This window comes from Streptopelia decaocto (genome assembly GCF_964273445.1).
Source record: "Streptopelia decaocto genome assembly, chromosome: 2".
Lineage (NCBI taxonomy): Eukaryota > Metazoa > Chordata > Aves > Columbiformes > Columbidae > Streptopelia > Streptopelia decaocto.
The window spans coordinates 122,013,349-122,026,176 of NC_138655.1; the positions used below are offsets into that span (position 1 = coordinate 122,013,349).

Sequence of the window (12,828 nt, forward strand, 5' to 3'; positions counted from 1 at the left end):
TCCTGACAATCCTCATGTTACTCAGAGCAGGATCTGCATCAATATAGTTGCTTTCACAGCAGCAAGAGATTCCTCTTGACTATTCTCTTTCTATCTCTTTCTAGGGGTTTATACAACAAATGTATACTACGCAAACAACAAGCTGTGGGCTTTTGTGGCAAGTCAGACCTACAGACTGAATGTTCGTCTGTAGTGGATCTAAGATGCGATAACAGCCCTGATGAGGCCTGATGGGGCCAGGCCAGACAACTGTGCCCATCTATGGGAAGAAGCTGTGTGTCCCACTGCAAGAAAATCTGGGCTGAAATTCAGAAGACTCAGATTTCAAACTACTGAAAATGTCTGTGGTTCCTCAGCAGACTGCATAATGTGTCCATAAATATGTCATTTATTTGTCAGATACCTCCTTTTGCTATCCTTCACCTGTCTTGCTTATTTAGATGATAAAAGCATTACATTTTCTGTTGTCTGTACAACAGCATGTATGATGCAACCTTGATGTCAGCCTGTAAGCACTGCCATAACATAAACAGATAATCCATGGTGAGCAATAATGGTTCTAACATGGAAGAAGAGGAGAAATCCTAATAAAAATGAAGTGTAATAGCAAGACAGCCAATATTATCTACCTGTGTGTTGGGAAAACAACATTTCTGTATATTAGGTTAATTACTTTCTTGTTAGTATCTGGAATTCTAAAGGGTCTGAGGGTTCATGTTGGGAAAATGTTAGAGCTGTTTTATTTTTTCCCTTAAAGTTTTATTGGTTTGTTCTGTAAGTATGTATTGCTTTTGCTGCAATGATACAATTCTATCTATCTATCTGTTTTTAGGGAAATGAGTTTTTTAGCCATCTGATAATAGTGGTACACAATGCCTGATCAGGACAAGAAATTGAAGATCACAGAAAAAGCATCAGACAAAAAACTTCATGGGATCTCTGTGAGGTATAGTATCTGACATCTTACTTTGAACTTCAGCAGGACCCATGTGGAATTTGCACTAGCTGCCAAAGCAGAACGCTTTAATTTGAAATGCAGTATAAACATGACAACGGTTACTCTGGTCACAAAGTTTATTTACACCTTTGTTGATTTAAGGCATTCTGGAGAAGCTATAAATTCTTCTCTGTGCGAAACGAGGGCACTAGGCAACACTAGGAAACTTTATTTTCTGTCAGTAGCGTTGTTGCTTGTTGACCTTCTTTACTCTTACAAAAGTACTTTTATGCAACTATTAACACATATCTTTATGGTGCTGTGTTTTATCCTAGGAGTTATTCTGATCTTAAAAGACTTCAGTCTCTCTTAAATGTTCAGTCAAGTGACCAACAGGTATTTTTCAATAACTGTTATTTTCCAGTAACTATTAAACATGCTGTAGATTTGTATAATTAGAGGTAATGGTGATTGTGGATGATACTTAGGATATTGTGTTCCATTATGACTAAACATGTCAGCAAAATCTTGTGTACTGAATGTGGTGTCACTTTTTTAGTTAATTCATTTACATACTTTTATTGTTGCATATAGTCAAGCAGCCTAACAGATTTGTTTTCTTCCATGACATTCCACAATGTCATGAGAAGATGGCCTTAGATATGTATTACTTACAACATGATCAAGAGTGGTAAAGAATATAAAATGAAAAAACCCAGCATTTTAACCATAAACAATTTGTCTCGGGACAATAACACCTCAGCTAAAAATCTGCAGGGCATAAATATTGATGCATGGAACCTATAGGATACAGTAAAATCTCCTCGACCTCAAGTCACTTAGTGAAGCTTGTGTTTGCCATTTGAAGCAAAGAAAACCGACATATGATGGGTGTGAGTCCTTGGAACGCCAGAACAATTTCTTCCTTTCTGTTCTGTAAAAAGATATGACAAAATGGCTTAGGGAGTCACCTGTGTGAGATGGGAGTTATACACTCCCTTCCTGGATAGAGGCATGGAATTGTTTCTGAGCAGAAAGCTGAAACGTCTGAGTTCTGCAGCCTAAAAGGAATATGAAGGCTGTGCAATTGTAGAATTGGGAGAGATGAGGAGCGTAGATAATGAGTGTATGTTGCAGATTCTATTGAGCTTTACTATTATAAAGACACTGTTCTTCATGTTCTGAATATCTCCATGTACTGGTTTTCCAGCCTTGTTTTACATCAGTTTTCTGCCACATCAGTTTTGTTCTGTGTGGGGTGTGTGTATATTTTATAATGACATATTATATGTCCAGAGTTCAAGTCAGAACTTTAGAAGAGGTACTTTTGCTTGATATCATTGTTATGATACTTAAAATGCAGCATTTGACTCACAAATATTATCCCTTTACTTCTTAGCTTCCAGCTGTATATTTTGAAAGTGGTCAAACCCGTGTGACAAGAGCTCGGCAAAATGTCAACAGCAATGAACAAAAAGCCCGTGGTCAACAGCAAGAATCAACAGAAGTTGTTGAGCTTGAAAACTTCAGGTAAAAAAAAAAAAAGCCAATATGGTGACACTGTGTTGTAACTCTGAACATCTTTATGTATTGGAGCCTTCTTGAGGTGTTGAAAGCATTAATGTTTGTACTTATGTCTGTGACTTCTACTTTCATGTTAACCCCTATCTGAGATACGGATCATATATTTTTAACTTTCTAAACCTAACCGTGAGTGTTCCTGCCTTTGTAAGTTTTAGACATGTGGTCCCACTCAGTGGAGTGTACTGTGGAAAGTTAATATAGTCCATTTAAATAAAGTCGATGTTTCTTTATTTGGAAGGCTCATATTATACCATTATAATAGTCCCAAATTATGTGTGAGACAGGTTGTTCTTCCATGCTGTTAATGTCCAGAAATGTAAAGTTGTGTTATTCCATTGTAACTGCTGATATGACATTTCTTAATTTTTCTTGCTAATGTTAAGTTTTGGCAATCTGAAATTCTGCTGAAGCAAGATAATCAGCAATTCAGCTGTTGTTTTTTTTTTCCTCATCAGTGTGACCTACAAGAATGAGAGAAATTTTAGCAGACACCCCAGAAATAAACTGTTTCAAGACATCTTTACAGCTTTAGTTAAGAACAGACTTACCTGCAGGTCAGTATATTGAACACATTCATATCCAAGGAGGGCCACTCTTTCTTGCCTAAAGTGAAGAACCAACATGCATGAATGATGTTTCATATTATTTCAACAATATATACAGCATGTATATTTCAACAATAGACCTCTGTGTGGAAACTGCCAGCTTTACATGTCTGCATAATCTCAATTTTAAACAATCACTTCTGTATTGGCTTTGAAGACCAAATGCTTGGGTTAGTGGGATGGAAAAAAGGCAGCCTTGGGTACATGTTAAAACTTGGATGACTGAAATTCTAACATCTGCTGTGTTTCCTTGATCATTTGTTCATATCTGGTATCTGTAATCTGTGGATTGCATTTCTAATTTAATTATGATTTTACTGATTTTACTTATATTTTATGGACTGCTGTTTATACATGGAAAGGTCAGTGTCTTTCATACAATTCAGAGGAGTTTATGCTACTGTTCATAATTATTTGCATTCGTGTGTACAACAGGATTAGAAAGGGAAAGCCCTTTCTTATGCTGCTCTCACTTGAGCGAGGAAGAAGTGCAAGACCTTAAAAAAATAGGGAGGATAGAAAAAGATATTTTCTGAAGAGTGTGTTTTTCAGAATTTCTATTGCTATACACCACTGCACGGTGTTGTATTTTTCCTTTTAAAACCCGAGTACATTTTCTGAGAAATCTTGAGTGCTACAGAAGCTTAAAGGAAGAATACTAGAGCATTTAAAGGTATTAATGTGTAACTGCTAGAATTTACAGAAAAAAACCACATAGTTTCCTTAAACCGTTTTTCAGAACTGACTAGGGAACTTTAATTATCTAAATAGCAGTGAGTTTAAGACAGATCATTTAAGTGATTTTTAAATCTGATACCACTTTCTTTGCAAGTGAACTTTATCATCTCAGTACCCACCAGTGGGATGTCAGTGGCGCAGCTTCATTTGCCAGAAGTCTAAGAATAACATGTATTGTGTCTTCCCAAGTCCTGTTTATACATTGTGCCATACCCAGCTCATATTTTGGGGTTTTTTGGTACTTTTTTGGGGATTATGATAGAGCAAAACCACTCTTGTATTATAAATGAAAGCACCCAGGTAAGGTTAATGAAATGTGTATATATTAGTATGTATATAAAACCCATAAGGTAAGTGTAGTTAACAAAGGTGATTTAGTTGCCCTTTATAAATATTTTACTAAGGCTGTGATGGCATCCTCTCTTTGGAACTACTGTCATTGCATTTTGTCAGAACCTTAGAAACTGTCACCCTCATCTGCATTAGATACTTTTGCTGGCATAACCATGTTGCTTGGGGTGCAAGAAAAAAATCACACTCACTTACTGGCATCACTTTGTCAGCTGAAGTCCTGGTTGGAGATAGTTCTGTTGACAAGAAAGCTGTGATCTGCTTAACTTAAGTAGTTTGGATAAGAAGTATAACTAAGCAGGCAGAAAAAATCCTGATGGCATATGCTGGATATACAGTAGGTTATCTAGTAATATGTTTTGTAAGTGTAACTATAGTAGAAGAGGCTCTTGAGTGTTGACCAGGCTCAGAGAATTACTGTCCTTGATTAGAAATGTGATGGACGCATTGCTTTGCTGATGAAACTAACTCCTGTCAAGAGTCAAAGCTTTTTGAAAGAATAACTTGGTAGATCTATCTTGGTAATAATCTTCAGACCACTTTAAAATCTGGCCTACAAATTTTGCCTACCAGTGTATGATGGCTCTTTTCTTTCCATGTAAATGTTGTGCCATTCTGAAGCAGCCAATTATAGAAGCATAATGAAAAATAGCTTTACTTTGGGCAGAATAGTGGCATAGGAGGGCTGAGATTTAATTTTTTTTTTTTTTTTTTTTAGTATCTATTTGTAATGCATTTATTTTTATCAAAATATTTTTAGCCATTAGTGTTGTTTCCAACTGCAAATGATAAAAAGGGAAGAGAACTGCCATGTTGCTTAGACTTCTTCTGTTCCTTGGAAACTTGCCCAGATAGTACGTATTCTGTTCCCCTGTTTAAAACAACAACAACAAAAAGCCTACTGCAAAGCTGCCCAAGTTTAGGTTTATTTTAAATAAGAAAATGGGGTTATGTACCTCCAGCAGACAATGGAAACAGTGATTCCATTATTGGTGGTTTTTGCAGGATTACTGCCCCTGGATGCTTTGTGCAAATCTGAGGTTTTTTTTCTGCCAAGTTGTTTGCTGGGGAATTGTATGGAGAAATATAAAAGAGGAAGTTCTATTTCGAAGTATAATCCTATATCAAGAACATTTACACTAAAGAGCGAATTATTCCAAGGATTAATGATATTACAGTTTTTAAAACCCAGGATAGACTATGATAATTTAAAAAATAATTTAAAATCTAGCTATATTTACTTCTGTACCACCCATGTGTTTTTCCCTATATTTTTATATAAGTGTATTTTGTGCACTGAAATTTGATATGTTGTTTCTCAATGTTTTTGCCCTTTTAGTCCTTAATCTAAACACACAAAATAAGTTTATATAAAAGTATGATTGGTTTGTGCCTAGAGATAAGCATGAAATTTCCTTTGTCAGTTCAGTGATAATAAGTGATGACTGGCGATGTTCATATAATGAAATAAATTTATTTAAGGCTGTTACTATTTTTGAATATAAATGGCATTAACATTTATATAGTAGAGTATTTTATACAGCTGTTGTATGTTGCTGATTTGTTAGTTGATTGATTTCTGAATCAAAGTGTTTCAGTGTTTTAACACTTTAAAAATTGTATTTGATTTATGTTTTGAATATTTCTTTTACAGGGAGTGGGTTAATCAGGCTCCATCCATCCATTTTCTGAGAGTATTAGTCTGCCTGAGGTTACTCATAAGAGATCCATGCTATCAGGTCAGTATATCAGGATACTGTTTCTTCCCTGGATAAGAGAATGCACATGAGTTGTGTTGGTGCATGTGTATTAAAACCTGCGTTCTTATGGATGCATATTATATGTATGTACCAGTATTTTTATATATAAAAATGTGATTTGCAAACAAATAGATTGCAAGAGTGAATTTGCACCGTTACTGCTTGATTTCTGATATTTTTTATGTAGTATCTGCTGGTGCCAGCCCTAACAAAGAACCTGTAAATCTCCATAACAGATGGCTTGCTCTGAGCTCTAGACTCTGTAGTTTACTTTACCATGTAGATATGTAAAATTCCCATAATGTAGTAAGTGAAAAAAACTTAAAGCTGCCTATTCCTCCTAGCAGCTCAATGCTCTGAACTCCAAACAAGTAGCTATTAAGCCTTAGACATCTGTTAAGATATTTGTTTTCGTGTATTTCTTTACTGTGTGCTCCAAAGCTTATACTGTTTTTCCAGTTTTAAAACCTTTGAAATGTCACTGCTGTGTTTTTATTTATCAACTTATTATAAGTAATTCAGAACTCTGAATCCATTTATTTTGACCACTGGAGTTAAGGCTTCTCAACATTCATAACAAACAGACCATTTATATTCTAGTGTTCTCTGATTCTAGCATTTTCTGTATTTTATTTTATTTTTTTCTTTAATTTCTTTTAGGAAATGCTCCACAGCTTGGGTGGGATTGAAAATCTAGCTCAGGTAGAATTCCTCATAGTACTTTTTGCCTGTTATGGTACATGTCGGTCTCTTATGCTTGAAATTAAATACTCTGTAAAAAACATGTATTCTTGGTTTATGGAAAGAAACAAGTCTATTCCTCTGTTTGCTCATAAGTACTTAGTGTGTTTTTTTTTTCAATAGTGCACAAAGCAGCTCTCCTTACATTCCAGCAGCATTTAACCCAGGACTTGTAGTTACAGTATCACAGTATCACCGTATCACAGTATGTTTGGGATTGGAAGGGACCTCAAAAGATCATCTAGTCCAATCCTCCTGCTGGAGCAGGAACGCCTAGGTGGGGTCGCACAGGAACATGCCCAGGCGGGTTTTGAATGTCTCCAGAGAAGGAGACTCCACAACCTCCTTGGGCAGCCTGTTCCAGTGCTCTGTCACCCTCACTGAGTTAGGAGGCTTAACAAATGCCCCCTGAAGTGGGAGAAGGATTAGAAAAGTCAGCACAATTGCTTCAGTCAAAAGAAATTGTAGACATTGTAGAGTCTTCTATCTAGAAAAACATCAGAACTTTTTGTAACAAATGTATCTTTCTAGAACGCAGTCATCATTCATTAATATTTACGGACCCAACTATATTTCAAAGAACCAACAGTGTGCTACGAGCCCTTTGGTCAGACAACCACCTGGTTGAAACCACCCCGAAGTTGCAGGAGTTAAAGACTGGTAGTTTCTAAGGGATATGGCTCCCACAGGAGCTGCTTGGCGTTTTCCAGTGCCATTAATGCGTGTCATTGATGCTTAGCCCTGTTTTTTGAGGAGCTTGCACAGTGCAAAGTGCAGTGGCCTGTTGAGATGTTGACAACATCTGCAAGTGGTTCTCAGCAGCAGGAATCCAAATTGTATAATTAATAATAGTTTTTACTATGCAAGATAAAATTAAGTGTTAAATGTGTTTCCAGCACTCTCAAATGCAGTTTGAAAAAAAGTTATAGCTGAGACTTTCAAAAATCCGCTGGAAATTTGGAGGGTGACAGTGATTTCAAGGTGAATTGCACATCCAAATATTGCCAGATCACACGCCTAAAGTCCTCCGTTAGGCTATTTTATACAGCCTAAAACTTTTTTTGGGGCAGTTTCAGATAAAAAAACTGTTCTCGTGTAAAGTGCTTTGAGGTGTTTTAGTAGAAAACACTGATAAAATTATTACCAGTATTACTTTGCATAGTAGTGTCCTCCTCATGTGAGTTTTCTTTCTAAATTATGTGCTACTACTGTAGTTCCAGCCACTCTGTACATCTGCTTGAAACCCCTGTAGTTTCCCTGTACAGTGTTCTGGAAATTTCAAAATGCCACCATATGTAAAACCAATGTATAAGTGATACAGAGAATCATATAATGATTTTGTGTCCTGACAAACATTACATCCCTCTGATAGTTTTAATTTCCTGGAAAAATATGTATGGGTAGTTAAGAGGGTTGTTAAAAAAGATTGACCACCGTTTCCCATCATTTGGCTATGTTAAAATATAAAAAGTCCCCCCCTGCAGTTATGTAGGCTTTGTGGAGTCTGAGCCTGTCAGCTCTGTGGACTGAAGATCCATCTGTCTGTTCCAAACAGTGGCCAGTAGTAGATGCTGAGAGAAAGGTCTGAGAGCAGAAACATGGAGTGGTAATTCCCCAGAAAACCCTTATCAACCTCTAGCAGCTTGCAAAGAATGGCATTTTGGCACTAGAAGTAGGGTCGTCGTATGTGATAGTCTTCAGTGAATCTTCCCCTTCTAGAATTTCAGACTTGCTTTTTTGTTTCTTAAACTTCCAAGATCTCTTCTGTTCCCTGACAAGTTTTACAGCAAAAGTGTGTGGGAAGTTGCAGACTCAGCTTTTTCGTGAAACAGATGCACCACCTATGGGCTATTTCTGTGCATAACAGTCCTAGGTTTATGAATTCTTAAAACTTTATTTTTAATGTAATCCTTTTTTTTTTTTTTTCCCCTACTTGTAGTATATGGAAATGGTAGCAAATGGCTATCTTGATTACGGAGAAAAGCACCATAATGTGGACAAGTTGGTCAACATGACATGTAAGCGTTACAGCTGATAACATAAATTATAAGGGCACTTAAAACTTTTTGTGTGAGGCTTAAGATGTTTTAAATACTTGAGATGATCATTAAGATAGATATTACTAAATTCATTGTAGGCATCATCACACAAGTAAAAACTGAAATTGCTGTGGAGATGCATATCTTGGTTTTGTACATAAGTAATATTTCCTTAAGAAGTTAATACTTCTTCACGCACTGAAGTAACAGAGTGAAATGAGATAGTCATGGTTCAAAGAACATATCCGGTGTTTTGCTTTATTACTGATTAGTAAAATGAAAAATATTAAGTGGTAAGGCTTCAATTTACATGATTTCCTTTGTTCCATAGACATTTTCCAAAAGCTTGCTGCTGTTAAAGATCAAAGACAATGGGTTATAGCAAGTGGAGCACATAAAGTAAGTGCTTTATAAACTTGCCGATTATGACTAATTAACTAGTTAATGAATGACTTATGCTTTTTCAGATTTGATCTAAGCGGGAGTAAATTCCTTACCTTGCCAAGCTTTTAAAGTAAGATAATCTCAGTTCTGTGTGTTACAGATGTATTAGTAATATCATAACAATTATTTCTTGTGTGTAAGCTAATTGGACTGATGCATGGTTATTGCATGGTATATGATCTTAAATGTTTGGACTAAACTCATTATAAAAATTGGTACTGATGTTTACACTGTCTTTAGCTACATTACTATGACATAGATTTTTATAGGACCTAAACAAATATGAAATTTATTTTGATATAAAACATTAACGGAATATATGCACGGCCCTAAATTACATACTGCATTATTTAAATATAAGCTGAAAATTACTGTTTTGCTTCACGAGGCCTTGATTTAGAGTTCTGAAGTGTTTTACATAGGAACAGATTTTTACAATGGTGTATTAAGTTAAACAGATGCTTTAGCAGTCAAGAGAAGTGCTAGCTGCTGTTTGAGAAGAAACATCCTTGCTTGTCCTAGCACTGGGTGTATTATTAGTCTGTAAGTGTATATTTAAGTGTACTTTAAATGTGCCTAGGACTTTTAGGGTATTGTGTGAGCATTTGCTACCCGAATTTTGACTTTTTGATAAATACCTCTATATATGTTTGAGTCATAAAAGAAAATAGCAGGATTCTTATTTATCTTCTTTCATGTTTCATTTTCCAGACCTTAGTAAATTTGTTATCTGCTAGAGACAGCAACGTGCTCTTGGGTGCCCTCCTTGCCCTGACTAGCCTCGCAGAAAGGTAGGTTCACGATAAGCATTTCAATATTATCTCTTGACACAATATTAAAACTGCTGTTTATGAGAAAGACTTTTTTTTTTTTTTAAATGAGGCCTTGCTCTGTGTAGGTCTATGAAATGTGCTTAATTTTATACTGAAGCAGTAGAAAATAAGTAGGAAGTTTGGTACTTGCAGCAGAATTCTTGCTCATTTGGAGAACTTTGCAAGACTGGAGACATAGAATCCTTCTTTGCAATCCCTATGCAGGATTCTGAAATTCTTCCTGACTTTCTGCATATAAATGTATTTTGTGCAGAGCTTGATACAACAATGCCTCACAATAGCCAGCAAGAATATTGTTCAGTGTAGTAAATAATGAATGCATATGCTCAAATCCATGTATGTATATGCTTTCTTTACTAATGGCTTTTTAAAATAAAGATAAGCCTTTTTCGTGGTATGGAGAGAAAAAAAGGAAAAGGAAGATAACAGCTTCTTTCATCCTTAATATTTTTACAGAGGAAAAGCTGCTACTTTTAAAGTATTGTTCTGCTGACTTCTAGACTTGTATAACAAACTTATCTTTCAAATGAAAAATCATAAGGAAAATTACAAAGCTGAAGAGAATAGGCACAAGTCCTTGAGATCAGCAGAAATTTACTTACGAAGTTTTCTCTGGATTTTATCTTTTCCCAAATCTCTTTCATTCTATTTCAGTTTATATATATATATTTTTTTTTTGTTAATATCAGCATTGATTTAAATGATGTTATACATACATTTTCGACTTCTATTTAACTTTCTTCACAGAATTAAATGTGTTATATTTGGACTGGATATTGGACTGAATATTACAAATATTCATGAAAATTGTATTTGATTCTAAAAATGTACCTCATTTGCTTAATTTCTAGTATGAAACAAATGAAATACTCTTATGTCTTCACTTTTATGCATTAATATTTTTTTTTTAAACTGGGAAAATTGGAAGTTATTGCTTTGTCATCCAGCATATTTTTGTGGCTTTACATATTACTGTGCACAGTATGATATTATTACATAAGACTTTAGAAAAAAATTATTGGTTGAATGTATAAGGAAGGAGGCTAAAGAGCAATGTGGTTTTTTTTTCATATAATTTAATTTGATACAAATACCAGGAATAATCAATTTGCAGTCCAGAATGTAGGGAGAAGATAAGTGAGCTCACCATTGTTGAGAACTTGCTGGTGATATTACATGAATACGATTTGCTTTCTAAAAGGTGAGACTTTGCTTGTAGATTAATTGTGTTAAAATATGTTTTTACCTTTTCATGTAGGGAGATGTTTATTTAGAGGAATTAGATAATATGTCACTTTAATATATTCAACATAAGGTTCTGATACCTATGTATTTTCAGCCAGATATTGATAGAGCAAAATATTTTCTAGTAGTTTTGTTATAAGCTGTCTCCTCTCTCTCCACTTATGGCCTATGGTGCAGTGCAAATAAATTGCAGTGTTACCATAAAGTCACATCAGTTGCTTTTCTTGGTGTGTCACCTCTTTGTTCCTGGCAGACCCGAGTGGTTAGATGGAGAGAGAAACTAGTAAAAAATTGCAAGAAATATAGCAGTTGTAGCTTAAGGCAGAGGATGGATCAGACCTCATTTCCCTTTAGTCAGAAAAACCTAAAGGTTCCTTCAGTTCTTTAAATATCCTTTCATCTCAGCTAAGCCTGCTATCTGCATATTGGGTATCTGCGTGTTGGTAAGAAACCAAGAGACTCTCAAATCTGATGTGTCACTTATACTATCACATTTAAAATTTTGAAGAGATTTTTAAAAATTTCATGCTTAATTATTTCATGCATGTAAATTATTTTACATATGACTGAAGATAAAGAAATTGAATATACCAGTAGAATTTATTTGGTTTCTGAGTTTGAAATTATTTAGATTGTATGTAAAGCAAAAGTTTGTTATGAAAACAAGAATTTGAATGTATCCCAAACATACTGTGTAATGTAGATGGGAAGCAAAATTAATCTAAACACACAAATCAAACACACATGCAGCTTTTTCGCTTAAAGTGGAAATGAAAATTCCTGACTGTATTTTCTATGGAACGTCCACTTTAATTGGGGTGAAGTTAATGGAAATCTTGTATAAACCTTTTGAATTATATGTTGAACCCCTTTTGTAAAAATAATATTCAAACCACACTGGAAAAGAATTACGATTGTTTGTGGAGTTCTTCTAATTCCACAGATGGACTTCACATGTGCCTGCAGTCTGTGCTACTTGTAGGACTCTTGCCATTATCCAGAAGCTGGTACCATGGATGACTGCAGTCCACCTGGCCCCTCCATCCTGGCTGTGTGTACTTGGCTGCCTATGCTGGCTGTCAAACTCCATGTAAATATAATTTTATCCCTTGTGAGAATGTGGACAACCAGTTTACAGTGACTTTAACCAGTTTTCCTTAACTTTTTTTTTTTTTTTTTTAATAGGAAGCAGATCTCCTTTCTTAAACGTTTGATGTGTTTTTCCCCCTTTGCTAACTGGCAAGACAAGGTTATGATCATTATCGTATCGTTAACATTTCTTGCTGGTTTCATTTTAGACTCACAGCAGAGTTGCTACGTCTCCTCTGTGCAGGGTCGCAAGTCAAAAAGCAAATAAAAATGTATGAAGGAGTTCCAGTTTTGCTCAGTTTACTCCATTCTGATCATATCAAACTTCTATGGAGTATAGTTTGGATTCTAGTACAGATTTGCGAAGACCCTGAGATGAGTGCAGAAATCCGGATTTGGGGTGGAATCAAGCAGCTCCTTCACATATTACAGGGGTAGGTGTTCAGTCCTCAACCTTATGGC

General features: G+C 35.4%; 1 protein-coding gene across 1 annotated transcript in view; it reads left to right on the forward strand.

Annotated features, from left to right (window-relative positions):
* Nucleotides 1-872: 872 nt before the first annotated feature.
* Nucleotides 873-12,828, forward strand: part of NEK10 (NIMA related kinase 10) — a gene marked incomplete at its 5' end in the record, with an annotated part of 90,818 nt that continues 78,862 nt past the window's right edge. The window contains 11 exons of the mRNA XM_082045870.1: nucleotides 873-946; nucleotides 1,273-1,333; nucleotides 2,337-2,467; nucleotides 2,977-3,075; nucleotides 5,870-5,954; nucleotides 6,636-6,677; nucleotides 8,656-8,734; nucleotides 9,087-9,154; nucleotides 9,911-9,990; nucleotides 11,147-11,233; nucleotides 12,576-12,800. Coding sequence (XP_081901996.1) covers nucleotides 873-946; nucleotides 1,273-1,333; nucleotides 2,337-2,467; nucleotides 2,977-3,075; nucleotides 5,870-5,954; nucleotides 6,636-6,677; nucleotides 8,656-8,734; nucleotides 9,087-9,154; nucleotides 9,911-9,990; nucleotides 11,147-11,233; nucleotides 12,576-12,800 — 1,031 coding nt within the window. The remainder of the gene's footprint in view (nucleotides 947-1,272; nucleotides 1,334-2,336; nucleotides 2,468-2,976; nucleotides 3,076-5,869; nucleotides 5,955-6,635; nucleotides 6,678-8,655; nucleotides 8,735-9,086; nucleotides 9,155-9,910; nucleotides 9,991-11,146; nucleotides 11,234-12,575; nucleotides 12,801-12,828) is intronic.